Consider the following 17,992-nt stretch of genomic DNA (forward strand, 5'->3'; position numbering starts at 1 on the left):
GGGGGAGAATCCCTGAATTGGGGGGAGTATCTCTGCTCTGGGGGGGAGTGTAATCCCAGGGGGGGGAATCCCTCCTCTGGGGGGTGTAATCCAGGGGGAGGGAATCCCTGCTCTCGGGGGTGTAATCCCTGAATTGGGGGGAGTATCTCTGCTCTGGGGGGTGTAATCCCCGAATTGGCAGAGTATCTCTGCTCTGGGGGGGTGTAATCCCGGGGGGGGGAATCCCTCCTCTCGGGGGTGTAATCCCTGAATTGGGGGAGTATCTCTGCTCTGGGGGGGGGGAGAATCCCTGAATTGGGGGGAGTATCTCTGCTCTGGGGGGGTGTAATCCCTGCGGGTGGAGGAATCCCTGCTCTGGGGGGTGTAATCCCTGGGGGAGGGAATCCCTGCTCTTGGGGGTGTAATCCCTGAATTGGGGGGAGTATCTCTGCTCTGGGGGGGTGTAATCCCTGCGGGTGGAGGAATCCCTGCTCTGGGGGGTGTAATCCCTGGGGGAGGGGGGGAATACCTGTACTAGGATAGCTCGTCTCTGGGGGACCCTGCACTGGAAGTTTGCTGGACAAGCTGACAGGATGGAATCAAGTATTCTGGTATTTTTAAGAACAGGGGAGTTCTCTCAGATTTCTGGGGCAAATCTTGTCCTGAGCTAACAAAAACAGAAACAGTACAGCACACAGTGTTGAATCAAGCTAATTAAGCTAATGGCACCCAGCTAAACTGAAACCTTGTGTCTGTACGTTGTCCATATGTTCCACTTTCTGTACATCCATGTGTCTAATAGCCTCTTAAGCACCTCTATTGTGTCTGCCTTTACCACCACCTCTAAGGGCACATTCCAGTTCCCACCACTCAGTGTAAAAAGTCTTGTCCTGCGCATCTCTTTGTAATTAACCCCTCTCACCTTAAACGAATGTCCTCATTTCAACCCAGCTGTCTACTCATAATCATATGAACCTTTGTCATGTCACCCCTGGGATTTGCAAACTATGATGTTATTTTTGAGTTCTTTAATCACAGAGTACAGAAACAGGCCTTTTGGCCCACCACATCCATTCTGACCCCTGTTGCTCATCTACCCTAATCCTATTTCCCTGCTCTAGTGTCACATCCCTCTATACCTTACCTATTTAAATGTCTTTTCAATATAGCAATTGTCTGTGGCAGCTGATTCTGCACAGGCAGAGGGAGATGGACATAAACCTCTCACCTTAAACCTACACCCTCTTGTCTGTGACACTACTACAAGAGAACGTTCCCAGTGATCCATCTACCTACACCTCCTGTAGCTCTATAAACCTCCATCAGGTCACCTCTCAGCCTCACTCACTCCAGGGAAAACAATCCCAGCCCCTGCCCAATCTCTTCCCGTAAGTAATGTACCTCCCACTGTCCCCAAGCTGAACCAGCAGAGACGTCTGCAGTGTCGGTCAGCCACTGGGAGCGGGGGGGCGGATTATGCCTGTATGGGCGGGTGGGAGGGGCTGATGAAATGGCTTGTCCTTACATTGGTACCTTTGGCAGGGAACTGGGTCTTTCTTGCCAACTGCCACCTCTCACTCTCCTGGATGCCCCAACTGGATAAACTCATTGAACAGCTGCAGGTCGAAGATCCACATTCTGACTTCCGACTGTGGATCAGCTCCAGCCCCCACCCGGACTTCCCGGTCTCCATCCTGCAGAGCAGCATCAAGATCACAACGGAACCACCGAAGGTAATCCTTCTCTCCCGTCCCTGTCCCTGTGCCTGAGTTCCACTGCAAAGCTCACAAACCAGGTTCACTATCCCTGCAGAGACCTGCACCTGGTATCAGCTCCCTCACATATGCCCAGCACAGGAAGATCCCACTACAGGCACCTGGCACATGTAGACTGCCAGCTCTGAGGGAGCGACAACGTGGGAAGGGTGGATCGCTCGGGGGATCTCCTGGTGTGCTTGCTCCTGGGCCTGGTCAAGAAGACCATTCATGGATTAAGGTAGTGCACATTCAGATCCTCTGCCTGAGCCAACAGCTGCCCTCTCTGACGTTACATTCATGCCCGGGTGCCCAGGGAGAGGTCACTAGGGGTTCAGGGGGGTTTCTGGCAACAGTGGGCCCCGAGGGAATTGACTGTTTTGTCAATAAATGTAATCGTATTTGAAATTGTAAATAGTTTTGCAAATTCCTGATCATTATGTGAGTGAATAACCTTTTATAGTTTTCTAAATGAGAGTGGAGTGGTACCAAGAGACCATCACGCTGTGGGATGGAGGGTAACACTGTGTTTGCCCTTTGCTCTGTTCCCTGTCCCCTCTCCCCTCTCTCCCCTTCTTTATCACCCCTCCTCCCCGGTTCTTCACAGGGTATCAAAGCAAATATGAAGCGCCTCTACAACTTGGTCACCCCACAACAGTTCAGCCGCTGTTCCAAACCCAGGAAGTACAAGAAGCTGCTCTTCGCCATGTGCTTCTTCCACAGCCTTCTGCTCGAGCGTAAGAAATTCCTGCAGCTTGGCTGGAACATTGTCTACAGCTTCAATGACTCTGACTTTGAGGTGGGTTTGAGGCTGCTAGAGTTTCTTTAGAGCCTGGCCCCTCCCATCAATCTCACCTTTCATTAGTATCCTGTTCTGTCAGCACTGGGAGTAGTGGGGAGCCATCCTGACAGTGACTGGGGGGGTCAGACACAGAGAGAAACTCCCTCCACACCTTCCCATCACACACTCCCGGGGTCAGACACAGATTGAAACTCCCTCCACACCGTCCCATCACACACTCCCGGGGTCAGACACAGATTGAAACTCCCTCCACACCGTCCCATCACACACTCCCGGGGTCAGACACAGAGAGAAACTCCCTCCACACCATCCCATCACACACTCCTGTGGTCAGACACAGAGAGAAACTCCCTCCACACTATCCCATCACACACTCGAGGGGTCAGAAACTCCCTCCACACCGTCCCATCACACACACTCCAGCGTCAGATACAGAGTCCAACTCCCTCCACACTGTCACATCACACACTCCCGGGGTCAGACATAGAGTGAAGCTCCCTCCACACCATCCCATCCCACACTCCGAGGGTCAGACACAGAGTGAAACTCCCTCCAGACCGTCCCATCACACACTCCCGGGGTCAGATACTGAGTGAAACTCCCTCCACACCGTCCCATCACATACTCCCGGGGTCAGAAACTCCCTCCACACCGTCCCATCACACACTCCCGGGGTCAGACACAGAGAGAAACTCCCTCCACACCGTCCCATCACACTCTCCCGGGGTCAGACACAGAGAGAAACTCCCTCCACACCATCCCATCACACTCTCCCGGGGTCAGACACAGATTGAAACTCCCTCCACACCGTCCCATCACACACTCCCGGGGTCAGGTACAGACTGAAACTCCCTCCACACCGTCGCATCACACACCCCGGGGTCAAATACAGAGTGAAACTCCCACCACACCGTCCCATCACACACTTCCGGGGTCAGACACAGACTGAATCTCCCTCCACACCGTCCTATCACACACTCCCGGGGTCAAAAACTCCCTCCACACCGTCCCATCACACACTCCCGGGGTCAGACACAGACTGAAACTCCTTCCACACCATCCCATCATGCACCCTGGGAGCAGATACAGAGTGAAACTCCCTCCACACTGTCCCATCACACACTCCCGAGGTCAGAAACAGAGAGAAACTCCCTCAACACTGTCCGATCACCACTCCTGTGGTCAGGCGCAGAGAGAAACTCCCTCCACACCGTCCAATCACACACTCCGGGGGTCAGACACTGACTGAAACTCCCTCCACACCATCCCATCACACACTCCCGGGGTCAGATAAGAACTGGCGGCCGGTCTCCCTCTTGTGCGCGGACTACAAGATCTTCGCCCGGGCAATGGCCAACCGTCTGGGTTCGGTAATTGGACAGGTGGTCCATCCTGACCAATCTTACACAGTCCCGGGCCGCTCCATCCAGGACAATGTCCACCTAGTACGGGACCTGATCCACCTACTCCAGGAGACTGGGACCCTGGCAGCGTTTCTTTCTCTTGACCAGGAGAAGGCTTTTGACCGGGTGGACCACAGTTTCCTGGTGGGCACCCTGCAGGCTTTTGGGCTCGGACCACACTTTATGGCCCGAGTTCGGCTCCTGTACTCTGCCGCAGAGTGCCTAGTTAAGATTAACGGATCATTGACAGGACCTATCCACTTCCGAAGAGGAGTGCGTCAAGGGTGCCCCATTTCCGGTCAACTGTATGCGATCTGTGTCGAGCCATTCCTCAGCCTTCTTCGGCGAAGGCTGACAGGTCTGGTTCTGCGCGAACCGGACATGGGGGTCGTCCTCTCGGCCTACGCCGATGACGTACTCCTCATGATGACAGACCCCTGTGACCAGCGGAGGATGCGCGAGTGCCAAGATGTTTTCTCGGCTGCATCCTCCGCCAGGATCAACTGGGCGAAATGTTCCGGACTCTTAGTAGGCCAGTGGCAGGTGGACTCCCTGCCGGAGGAGATGAGAGCTTTTGAGTGGAGCACCAGACGTCTTCTCTATCTGGGAGTCCACCTGAGTCCTTCTGGGGAGACCTGGCTGGCGAACTGGCAGGACCTGGAGACAAAGGTCATGGCCCGGCTAGGGCGCTGGTCAGGGCTTCTCAGGGTGCTTTCCTATCGAGGCAGGGTGGTGGTCATAAACCAGCTGGTGGCCTCCATGTTGTGGTACCAGATGGTCACCTTGGCCCCCCCGCCCCTTTTGTCGCGAGAATGCAGAGGAAGCTAGTGGACTTCTTCTGGGGAAACAGGAAGCACTGGGTCTCTGCAGCGGTTCTGAGTCTCCCAGTAGGAGAGGGCGGACAGTCGCTGGTGTGTGTACGCACACGACTGGCGGCTCTCCGCCTCAGGACTCTGCAGAGATTCCTGTACGCCGAGCACCCTCCCAGGTGGCACGTGTTGGCGACTTTCTTCCTCCGGAGGGGCTGCTGTCTTGCCGAAGGTATGCAGCTACCACCGGCGGGCGTTAGCCGTGCTGCTTTGCAGAGGCTGCCCGGCTTCTATCAGGACCTACTGAGAGTCTGGAACATGGTTGCCTCAGGCCGGGAATCCCCTCCTCTGGCAGAGAGCGGGGTCCTGGCCGACCCTTGCCCTGTCTCAACGGATGTCAGTGCGGCTCAGGTGTGTGGATCGACTCAAGCTGAGCTGCTTGTCGGGCCCAGGCCCCGCAGCCTTACCCGAGAGACGAATCCACACAACTTGAGCCGTCTTTCATCAACACCCACAATCCCATTCAGGGATGCAGGCAGGAGGTACCTTTATGGGCTGTTGCTCCACACCCTCCACTTCTTAGCATTTGTCCACCGTCCCGACACGCCATGGCGGTCGGTCTTCCCACCTGGAGGTGAGGGGGGTCCCCAGTGGAAGTCCCTTTATAAGGGAGTCCTCCCCATGCACCTTGGGGATCTCGGCTGGAGGGTGCTGCACAAAGCGGTGCCCTGCAATAAGTTCTTTAGTTTGTACACGGATCTCCCAGCCGCGTGTCACTTCTGCGGGCTGGAGGAGACCGTGTACCATATGTACATGGAGTGTGTGAGGCTGCAGCCCGTTTTGGCGTATTTGCGTGGGCTGCTTCTCACCTTCTGGTTGCACTTCAGTCCCACCCTATTCATATATGGTCATCCAGTAAGGAGGGAGGCACAGAGGGATGAGGATGTCCTTGTCAACTTGCTCCTGGGGCTGGCGAAAATTGCCATCCGTAGCTCCTGGAAAAGGGTGGCAGGAGGTTCTCCCCGGGCGGACTGCCTGGCTATGTTTAGGGGGTATGTTCGTGCCCGGGTGAACATTGAAAAGGAATACGCACAGTCCACGGCGACCGTAGAGGTGTTCCGGGACCGTTGGGCTCCGCGGGGTGTAAATGCCATCATTGATGAGGATGGCAATATATTGGTTTAACATGTATTGTCTGTTTGTAGTGTAGTAAATATGTTAGTCACTGGTTTTGTAAATATTGTATCGCACCGACATTTGAAATAAGAATTTTGATTAAAAAAAAAGGGGTCAGACACAGAGTGAAACTCCCTCCACACCATCCCATCACACACTCCCGGGGTCAGATACAGAGTGCAACTCCCTCCACACTGTCACATCACACACTCCCAGGGTCAGACACAGTGAGAAGCTCCCTCCACAGTTTCCCATCACCACTCCCGGTGTCAGACAAAGAGAGAAACTTCCTCCACACTGTCCGATCACCACTCCTGTGCTCAAACACAGAGAGAATCTCCCTCCACACCGTCCCATCACACACTCCCGGGGTCAGGTACAGACTGAAACTCCCTCCACACCGTCGCATCACACACCCCGGGGTCAAATACAGAGTGAAACTCCCACCACACCGTCCCATCACACACTTCCGGGGTCAGACACAGAGTGAAACTCCCTCCACACCGTCCTATCACACACTCCCGGGGTCAAAAACTCCCTCCACACCGTCCCATCACACACTCCCGGGGTCAGACACAGACTGAAACTCCTTCCACACCATCCCATCATGCACCCTGGGAGCAGATACAGAGTGAAACTCCCTCCACACCATCCCATCACACACTCCCGGGGTCAGACACAGAGTGAAACTCCCTCCACACCGTCCTATCACACACTCCCGGGGTCAAAAACTCCCTCCACACCGACCCATCACACACTCCCGGGGTCAGACACAGACTGAAACTCCCGCCACACCGTCTCGCCACACCGTCTCACCACACACTCTCGGGGTCAGAAACTCCCTCCACACCGTCCCATCACACATTCCCGGGGTCAGACACAGAGAGAAACTCACGCCACACCATCTCATCACACTCTCCCGGGGTCAGATATAGAGTAAAACTCCATCCACACCGTCCCATCACACACTCCCGTGGTCAGCCAGAGAGAGAAACTCCCTCCACACCATCCCATCACACACACCCAGGGTCAGGAACAGAGAGAAACTCCCTCCACACTGTCCGATCACCACTCCTGTGGTCAGACACAGAGAGAAACTCCCTCCAAACCATCCCATCACACACTCCAGGGGTCAGACACTTCCTCCACACCGTCCCATCACACACTCCACGGGTCAGACACTTCCTCCACACCGTCCCATCACACACCCCGGGGTCAGATACAGAGTGAAATTTCCTCCACACCGTCTCACCACACACTCCCGGGATCAGAAACTCCCTCCACACCATCCCATCATGCACTCCCATGGTCAGAAACACCCTCCACACCGTCCCATCATACACACCCGGGGTCAGACACAGAGTGAAACTCCTTCCACACTGTCCCATCACATACTCCCGGGGTCAGACACAGAGAGAAACTCCCTCCGCACCGTTCCATCACACACTCCCGGGGTCAGACGCAGAGAGAAACTCCCTCCACACCATCCCATCACACACTCCAGGATCAGAAACTCCCTCCACACTGTCCCATCACACACCCCCGGGGTCAGATACAGAGGTCAGATACAGAGTGCAACTCCCTCCACACTGTCCCATCATACACTCTCGGGGTGAGACACAGAGTGAAACTCCCTCCACACTATCCGATCACCACTCCTGTGGTCAGACACAGAGAGAAACTCCCTCCACACCATCCCATCACACACTCCAGGATCAGATACAGAGTGAAACTCCCTCCACACCGTCCCATCACATACTCCCGGGGTCAGAAACTCCCTCTACACCGTCCAATCACACACTCCCGGGGTCAGACACAGAGAGAAACTCCCTCCACACTGTCCGATCACCACTCCTGTGGTCAGACGCAGAGAGAAACTCCCTCCACACCATCCCATCACACACTCCAGGGGTCAGACACTTCCTCCACACTGTCCCATCACACACTCCCGGGGTCAGACACAGAGTGAAGCTCCCTCCACACCATCCCATCACACACTCCCGGGGTCAGACACAGAGTGAAACTACCTCCACACTGTCCAAATACACACTCCGGGGGTCAGAAACTCCCTCCACACCGTCCCATCACACTCTCCCGGGGTCAGATACAGCGTGAAACTCCCTCCACACCGTCCCATCACACACACCCCAGGGTCAGACACAAAGAGAAACTCCCTCCACACTTTCCCATCACCACTCCTGGTATCAGACACAGAGAGAAACTCCCTCCACACTGTCCGATCACCACCACTGTGGTCAGACACAGAGAGAATCTCCCTCCACACCAGCCTATCACACACTCCAGGGGCAGAAACTCCCTCCACACTGTTCCATCACACACTCCCGGGGTCAGACACAGACTGAAACTCCCTCCACACCGTTGCATCACACAGCCCGGGGTCAAATACAGAGTGAAACTCCCGCCACACCGTCTCACCACACACTCCCGGGGTCAGAAACTCCCTCCACTCCATCCCATCACACACTCCAGGGTCAGAAACTTCCTCCACACCCTCCAATCACACAGCCCGGGGATCAGGTACAGAGTGCAACTCCCTCCACACTGTCAGATCACACACTCCCGGTGTCAGACACAGAGTGAAGGTCCCTCCACACCGTCCCACCACACACTCCAGTGGCAGAAACTCCCTCCACACTTTTCCATCACACACTCCCAAGGTCCGACACAGACTGAAACTCCTTCCACACCATCCCATAACGCACTCCCGGGGTCAGACACAGAGTGAAGCTCCCTCCACACCATCACATCACATACTCCCGGGGTCAGAAACTCCCTCCACACCGTCCCATCACACACTCCCGGGGTCAGACACAGAGAGAAACTCACGCCACACCATCTCATCACACTCTCCCGGGGTCAGGTATAGAGTAAAACTCCATCCACACCGTCCCATCACCACTCCTGTGGTCAGATGCAGAGAGAATCTCCCTGCAAACCATCCCATCACACACTCCAGGGGTCAGACACTTCCTCCACACCGTCCCATTACAAGCTCCCGGGGTCAGACACTTCCTCCACACCGTCCCATTACACACTCCCGGGGTCAGACACTTCCTCCGCACCGTCCCATCACACACTCCAGGGGTCAGACATTTCCTCCGCACCATCCCATCACACACCCCGGGGACAGATACAGAGTGAAATTCCCTCCACACCGTCTCACCACACACTCCTGGGGTCAGAAACTCTCTCCACACCATCCCATCACGCACTCCCATGGTCAGAAACTCCATCCACACCGTCCCATCATACACTCCCGGGGTCAGACACAGAGAGAAACTCCCTCCGCACCATCCCATCACACACTCCAGGATCAGAAACTTCTTCCACACCGTCCCATCACACACCCCCGGGGTCAGATACAGAGTGAATCTCCCTCCACACCGTCCAATCCCACTCTCCCAGGGTCAACACAGAGTGAAGGTCCCTCCACACTGTCCCATCACACACTCCCAGGGTCAGATACAGAGTGAATCTCCCTCCACACTGTCCCATCACATATTCCCCGGGGTCAGATACAGAGTGAATCTCCCTCCACAATATCCCATCACACTCCTGCTGTCAGACACAGAGAGGAACTCCCTCCACACCGTCCCATCACACATTCCCGGGGTCAGAAACTCCCTCCACACTGTCCCATCACCCACTCCCGGGGTGAGAAACTCCCTCCACACACTCCCGGCGTCAGACACAGTGTGAAGTTCCCTCCACACTGTTCTATCACATACTCCTGGGGTCAGACACAGAGAGAAACTCCCTCCACACTGTCCCATCACACACACCCGGGTTCAGATACAGAGTGAAATTCCCTCCACACCGTCCCATCACATACTCCCGGGGTCAGAAACTCCCTCTACACCGTCCAATCACACACTCCCGGGGTCAGACACAGAGAGAAACTCCCTCCACACTGTCCGATCACCACTCCTGTGGTCAGACGCAGAGAGAAACTCCTTCCACACCATCCCATCACACACTCCACGGGTCAGGTACAGAGTGAAGCTCCCTCCACACCATCCCATCACGCACTCCCGGGGTCAGATACAGAGTGAAGTTCCCTCCACCTGTCCCATCACACACTCTCGGGGTGAGACACAGAGTGAAGCTCCCTCCACACCGTCCCATCACACACTCCGGGGGTCAGAAACTCCCTCCACACAGTCCCATCACATAGTCCTGGCGTCAGACACAGAGAGAAACTCCCTCCACACCATCCCATCACACTCTCCCGGGGTCAGATATAGAGTGAAACTCCCTCCACACCGTCCCATCATAGACACCCCAGAGTCAGACACAGAGAGAAACTCCCTCCACACTTTCCCAACACCACTCCTGGTGTCAGACACAGAGAGAAACTTCCTCCACACTGTCCGATCACCACTCCTGTAATCTGACACAGAGAGAATCTCCCTCCACACCAGCCTATCACACACTCCAGGGGCAGAAACTCCCTCCACACTGTTCCATCACGCATTACCGGGGTCAGACACAGACTGAAACTCCCTCCACACCTTCCCATCACACACCCCGGGGTCAGATACAGAGTGAAACTCCCACCACACTGTCTCACCACACACTCCCGGGGTCAGAAACTGCTTCCAGACCGTCCCATCACACACTCCAGGTTCAGAAACTTCCTCCACACCGTCCAATCACACACCCCTGGGGTCAGATACAGAGTGCAACTCCCTCCACACCGTCCCATCACACACTCCCGGGGTCAGATACCAAGTGAAACTCCCTCCACACCGTCCCATCACATACTCCGGAGGTAAGAAACTCGCTCCACACCGTCCCATCACACATTCCCGGGATCAGAAACTCCCTCCACACTGTCCCATCACCCACTCCCGGGGTCAGAAACTCCCTCCACACAATCCCGGGGTCAGACACAGAGTGAAACTCCCTCCACACTGTCACATCACACACTCCCGGCGTCAGACACAGAGTGAAGCACCCTCCACACCATCCCATCACACACTCCCGGGGTCAGACGCAGAGTGAAGCTCCCTCCACACCGTCCCATCACACACTCCCGGGGTCAGATACCGAGTGAAACTCCCTCCACACCGTCCCATCACATACTCCCGGGGTCAGAAACTCCCTCCACAGCGTCCCATCACACACTCCCGGGGTCAGCCACAGAGAGAAACTCCCTCCACACTGTCCGATCACCACTCCTGTGGTCAGACGCAGAGCGAAACTCCCTCCAAACCATCCCATCACACACTCCAGGGGTCAGATACAGAGTGAAATTCCCTCCACACTGTTTCACCTCACACTCCCGGGGTCAGAAACTCCCTCCACACCATCCCATCACGCACTCCCATGGTCAGAAACTCCCTCCACACCGTCCGATCATACACACCCGGGGTCAGAAACTCCCTCCACACAATTCCGGGGTCAGACACAGAGTGAAACTCCCTCCTCACTGTCACATCACACACTCCCGGCGTCAGACACAGAATGAAGCTCCCTCCACACCGTCCCATCACACACTCCCGGGGTCAGCCACAGAGTGAAACTCCCTCCACACCATCCCATCACATACTCCCGGGGTCAGAAACTCCCTCCACACCGTCCCATCACACACTCCCGGGGTCAGACACAGAGAGAAACTCCCTCCACACTGTCCAATCACCACTCCTGTGGTCAGACGCAGGGAGAAGCTCCCTCCAAACCATCCCATCGCACACTCCAGGGGTCAGACACATCCTCCACACCGTCCCATCACCCACTCCAGGGGTCAGACACTTCCTCCACACCATCCCATCACACACCCCGGGGTCAGATACAGAGTGAAATTCCCTCCACACCGTCTCACCACACACTCCCGGAGTCAGAAACTCCCTCCACACCATCCCATCACGCACTCCCATGGTCAGAAACTCCCTCCACACTGTCCAATCACACACTCCCGGGTTCAGACACAGAGAGAAACTGCCTGCACACTGTCCGATCACCACTCCTGTGGTCAGACACAGAGAGAAACTCCCTCCACACCATCCCATCACACACTCCAGGATCAGAAACTTGCTCCACACTGTCCCATCACACACCCTCGGGGTCAGATACAGAGTGCAGCTCCCTCCACACTGTCAGATCATGCACTCCCGGGGTCAGACACAGAGTGAAGCTCCATCCACACTGTCCCATCACACACTCCCGGGGTCAGACACAGAGTGAATCTGCCCCCTCACTGTCCCATCACACACTCCCAGGGTCAAATACAGAGTGAATCTCCCTCCACACTGTCCCATCACATATTCCCCGGGGTCAGATACAGAGAGGAACTCCCTCCACACCGTCCCATCACACACTCCCGGGGTCATACACCGTGTGAAACTCACTCCACACCGTCCGATCCCACACTCCCAGGGTCAGACACAGAGTGAATCTCCCTCCACACTGTCCCATCACACTCCTGGTGTCAGACACAGAGAGAAACTCCCTCCACACCGTCCCATCACACATTCCCGGGGTCAGAATCTCCCTCCACACTGTCCCATCACACTCCTGGTGTCAGACACAGAGAGAAACTCCCTCCACACCATCCCATCACACACTTCTGGGGTCAGACACAGAGTGAAACTCCCTCCACACTGTCCCATCACACACTGCTGGGGTCAGACACAGAGTGAAACTCCCTCCACACCGTCCCATCACACACTCCCGGGGTCAGACACAGAGAGAAACACCTCCACACTGTCCGATCACCACTCCTGTGGTCAGACGCAGACAGAAACTCCCTCCACACCATCGCATCACACACTCCAGGGGTCAGACACTTCCTCCACACCGTCCCATCACACACTCCAGGGGTTAGACACTTCCTCCGCACCGTCCCATCACACACTCCCGGGGTCAGACACAGAGAGAAACTCCCTCCACACTATCCGATCACCACTCCTGTGGTCAGACACAGAGAGAAACTCCCTCCACACTATCCCTTCACACACTCCCGGGGTCAGACACAGAGTGAAACTCCCTCCACACCGTCCCATCACACACTCCCGGGGTCATACACCGTGTGAAACTCACTCCACACCGTCCCATCACGTACTCCCGGTGTCAGAAACTCCCTCCACACCGTCCCATCACACACTCCCGGGGTCAGATACGGAGTAAAACTCCATCCACACCGTCCCATCACAGACTCCCGGGGTCAGCCACAGAGAGAAACTCTCTCCACACCATCCCATCACACACTCCCGAGGTCAGACACCGACTGAAACTCCCTCCACACCATCCCATCACACACTCCCGGGGTCAGACACAGAGTGAAACTCCCTCCACACCATCCCATCACACACTCCAGGGGTCAGACACTTCCTCCACACCGTCCCATCACCCACTCCAGGGGTTAGACACTTCCTCCGCGCCGTCCCATCACACACTCCCGGGGTCAGACACAGAGTGAAACTCCTTCCACACTATCGCATCACACACCCCCGGGGTCAGATACAGACTGAAACTCCCTCCACACCGTCTCACCACACACTCCCGGTGTCAGAAACTCCCTCCACACCGTCCCATCACACACTCCCGGGGTCAGATACGGAGTAAAACTCCATCCACACCGTCCCATCACAGACTCCCGGGGTCAGCCACAGAGAGAAACTCTCTCCACACCATCCCATCACACACTCCCGAGGTCAGACACCGACTGAAACTCCCTCCACACCATCCCATCACACACTCCCGGGGTCAGACACAGAGTGAAACTCCCTCCACACCATCCCATCACACACTCCAGGGGTCAGACACTTCCTCCACACCGTCCCATCACCCACTCCAGGGGTTAGACACTTCCTCCGCACCGTCCCATCACACACTCCCGGGGTCAGACACAGAGTGAAACTCCTTCCACACTATCGCATCACACACCCCCGGGGTCAGATACAGAGTGAAACTCCCTCCACACCGTCTCACCACACACTCCCGGGGTCAGAAACTCCCTCCACACCATCCAATCACGCACTCCCGGGGTCAGACACAGAGTGAAGCTCATCCACACTGTCCCATCACACACTCCCAGGGTCAGACACAGAGTGAATCTCCCTCCACACTTCCCATCACATATTCCCCAGGGTCAGACACAGAGTGAATCTCCCTCCATACTGTCCCATCACACACTCCTGGGGCCAGACAGAAGAGAAACTCCCTCCACACCGTCCCATCACACACTCCCGGGGTCAGATACCGAGTGAAACTCCCTCCACACCTTCCCATCACATACTCCCAGGGTCAGAAAATCCCTCCACGCTGTCCCATCACACACTCCCTGGGTCAGACACAGAGAGAAACTCACTCCGCACCATCCCATCACACTGTCCCAGGGTCAGATACGGAGTAAAACTCCATCCACACCGTCCCATCACACACTCCCGGGGTCAGCCACAGAGAGAAACTCTCTCCACACCATCCCATCACACACTCCCGGGGTCAGACACAGAGAGAAACAACCTCCACACTGTCCGATCACCACTCCTGTGGTCAGATACAGAGAGAAACTCCCTCCACACCATCCCATCACACACTCCAGGGGTCAGACACTTCCTCCACACCATCCCATCACACACTCCAGGGGTCAGACACTTCCTCCACACCATCCCATCACACACTCCTGGGGTCAGACAGCAACTGATACTCCTTCCACAACATCCCATCACACACTCCTGGGGTCAGACAGCAACTGATACTCCTTCCACAACATCCCATCACACACTCCCGGGGTCAGATACAGAGTGCAACTCCCTCTACACTGTCCCATCGCACACTCCCGGGGTCAGACACAGAGAGAAACTCCCTCCAAACTATCCGATCACCACTCCTGTGGTCAGATACAGAGAGAAAGTCCCTCCACACTATCCCATCACACACTCCCGGGTTCAGACACAGAGTGAAACTCCCTCCACACCGTCCGATCCCACACTCCCAGGGTCAGACACAGAGTGAATCACCCTCCACACTGTCCCATCACACTCCTGGTGTCAGACACAGAGAGGAACTCCCTCCACACCGTCCCATCACACATTAACGTGGTCAGAAACTCCCTCCACACTGTCCCATCACCCACTCCCGGGGTCAGAAACTCCCTCCACACAATCCCGGGGTCAGACACAGAGTGAAACTCCCTCCACACCATCCCATCACACACTTCCGGGGTCAGACACAGAGTGAAACTCTCTCCACACTGTCCCATCACACACTGCTGGGGTCAGACACAGAGTGAAACTCCCTCCACACCGTCCCATCACACACTCCCGGGGTCAGACACAGAGAAACTCCCTCCACACCGTCCCATCACACATTCCCGGGATCAGAAACTCCCTCCACACTGTCCCATCACCCACTCCCGGGGTCAGAAACTCCCTCCACACAATCCCGGGGTCAGACACAGAGTGAAACTCCCTCCACACTGTCACATCACACACTCCCGGCGTCACACACAGAGTGAAGCACCCTCCACACCATCCCATCACACACTCCCGGGGTCAGACGCAGAGTGAAGCTCCCTCACACTGTCCCATCACACACTCCCGGGGTCAGATACCGAGTGAAGCTCCCTCCACACCGTCCCATCACATACTCCCGGGGTCAGAAACTCCCTCCACAGCGTCCCATCACACACTCCCGGGGTCAGACACAGAGAGAAACTCTCTCCAGACCATCTCATCACACTCTCGCGGGGTCAGATACAGAGTAAAACTCCATCCACTCCGTCCCATCACACACTCCCGGGGTCAGCCACAGAGAGAAACTCCCTCCACACTGTCCGATCACCACTCCTGTGGTCAGACGCAGAGCGAAACTCCCTCCAAACCATCCCATCACACACTCCAGGGGTCAGATACAGAGTGAAATTCCCTCCACACTGTTTCACCTCACACTCCCGGGGTCAGAAACTCCCTCCACACCATCCCATCACGCACTCCCATGGTCAGAAACTCCCTCCACACCGTCCGATCATACACACCCGGGGTCAGAAACTCCCTCCACACAATCCCGGGGTCAGACACAGAGTGAAACTCCCTCCTCACTGTCACATCACACACTCCCGGCGTCAGACACAGAATGAAGCTCCCTCCACACCGTCCCATCACACACTCCCGGGGTCAGCCACAGAGTGAAACTCCCTCCACACCATCCCATCACATACTCCCGGGGTCAGAAACTCCCCCCACACCGTCCCATCACACACTCCCGGGGTCAGACACAGAGAGAAACTCCCTCCACACTGTCCAATCACCACTCCTGTGGTCAGACGCAGGGAGAAACTCCCTCCACACCATCCCATCTCACACTCCCGGGGTCAGACACAGAGAGAAACAACCTCCACACTGTCCGATCACCACTCCTGTGGTCAGACACAGAGTGAAACTCCTTCCACACTTCCCATCACATATTCCCCAGGGTCAGATACAGAGTGAATCTCCCTCCACACTATCCCATCACACACTCCCAGGGTCAGACACAGAGTGAATCTCCCTCCATACTTCCCATCACATATTCCCCAGGGTCAGACACAGAGTGAATCTCCCTCCATACTGTCCCATCACACACTCCTGGGGCCAGACAGAAGAGAAACTCCCTCCACACCGTCCCATCACACACTCCCGGGGTCAGATACCGAGTGAAACTCCCTCCACACCGTCCCATCACACACTCCCGGAGTCAGACACAGAGATAAACTCACTCCACACCATCCCATCACACTCTCCGGGGGTCAGATACAGAGTAAAACTCCATCCACACCGTCCCATCACAGACTCCCGGGGTCAGCCACAGAGAGAAACTCTATCCACACCATCCCATCACACACTCCCGGGGTCAGACACAGAGAGAAACAACCTCCACACTGTCCGATCACCACTCCTGTGGTCAGACGCAGAGAGAAACTCCCTCCACACCATCCCATCACACACTCCAGGGGTCAGACACTTCCTCCACACCGTCCCATCACCCACTCCAGGGGTTAAACACTTCCTCCGCACCATCCCATCACACACTCCCGGGGTCAGACACAGAGTGAAACTCCTTCCACACTGTCGCATCACACACCCCCGGGGTCAGACACAGAGTGAATCTCCCTCCACACTTCCCATCACATATTCCCCAGGGTCAGATACAGAGTGAATCTCCCTCCACACTATCCCATCACACACTCCCAGGGTCAGACACAGAGTGAATCTCCCTCCATACTTCCCATCACATATTCCCCAGGGTCAGACACAGAGTGAATCTCCCTCCATACTGTCCCATCACACACTCCTGGGGCCAGACAGAAGAGAAACTCCCTCCACACCGTCCCATCACACACTCCCGGGGTCAGATACCGAGTGAAACTCCCTCCACACCTTCCCATCACATACTCCCAGGGTCAGAAAATCCCTCCACGCTGTCCCATCACACACTCCCTGGGTCAGACACAGAGAGAAACTCACTCCGCACCATCCCATCACACTGTCCCAGGGTCAGATACGGAGTAAAACTCCATCCACACCGTCCCATCACACACTCTCGGGGTCAGCCACCGAGAGAAACTCTCTCCACACCATCCCATCACACTCTCCCGGGGTCAGACACCGACTGAAACTCCCTCCAGACCATCCCATCTCACACTCCCGGGGTCAGATACAGAGAGAAACTCACTCCACACCATCCCATCACACTCTCCCGGGGTCAGATACAGAGTAAAGCTCCATCCACACCGTCCCATCACACACTCCTGGGGTCAGCCACAGAGAAAAACTCCCTCCACACCATCCTATCACACACTCCCAGGGTCAGACACAGAGAGAAACAACCTCCACACTGTCCGATCACCACTCCTGTGGTCAGACGCAGAGAGAAACTCCCTCCACACCATCCCATCACACACTCCAGGGGTCAGACACTTCCTCCACACCATTCCATCACACACTCCCGAGGTCAGACAGCAACTGATACTCCTTCCACAACATCCCATCACACACTCCCGGGGTCAGACAGCAACTGATACTCCTTCCACAACATCCCATCACACACTCCCGGGGTCAGATACAG

The 17,992-nt window shown here is 55.9% G+C and overlaps 1 protein-coding gene across 1 annotated transcript in view; it reads left to right on the plus strand.

Annotated features, from left to right (window-relative positions):
- Window positions 1-17,992, plus strand: part of dnah2 (dynein, axonemal, heavy chain 2) — a 609,335-nt gene that overhangs the window by 490,311 nt on the left and 101,032 nt on the right. The window contains exons 79-80 of the mRNA XM_072258532.1: window positions 1,522-1,712; window positions 2,341-2,532. Coding sequence (XP_072114633.1) covers window positions 1,522-1,712; window positions 2,341-2,532 — 383 coding nt within the window. The remainder of the gene's footprint in view (window positions 1-1,521; window positions 1,713-2,340; window positions 2,533-17,992) is intronic.

The sequence above is a fragment of the Mobula birostris genome, chromosome 5 (genome assembly GCF_030028105.1).
Source record: "Mobula birostris isolate sMobBir1 chromosome 5, sMobBir1.hap1, whole genome shotgun sequence".
NCBI classification, from domain to species: domain Eukaryota; kingdom Metazoa; phylum Chordata; class Chondrichthyes; order Myliobatiformes; family Myliobatidae; genus Mobula; species Mobula birostris.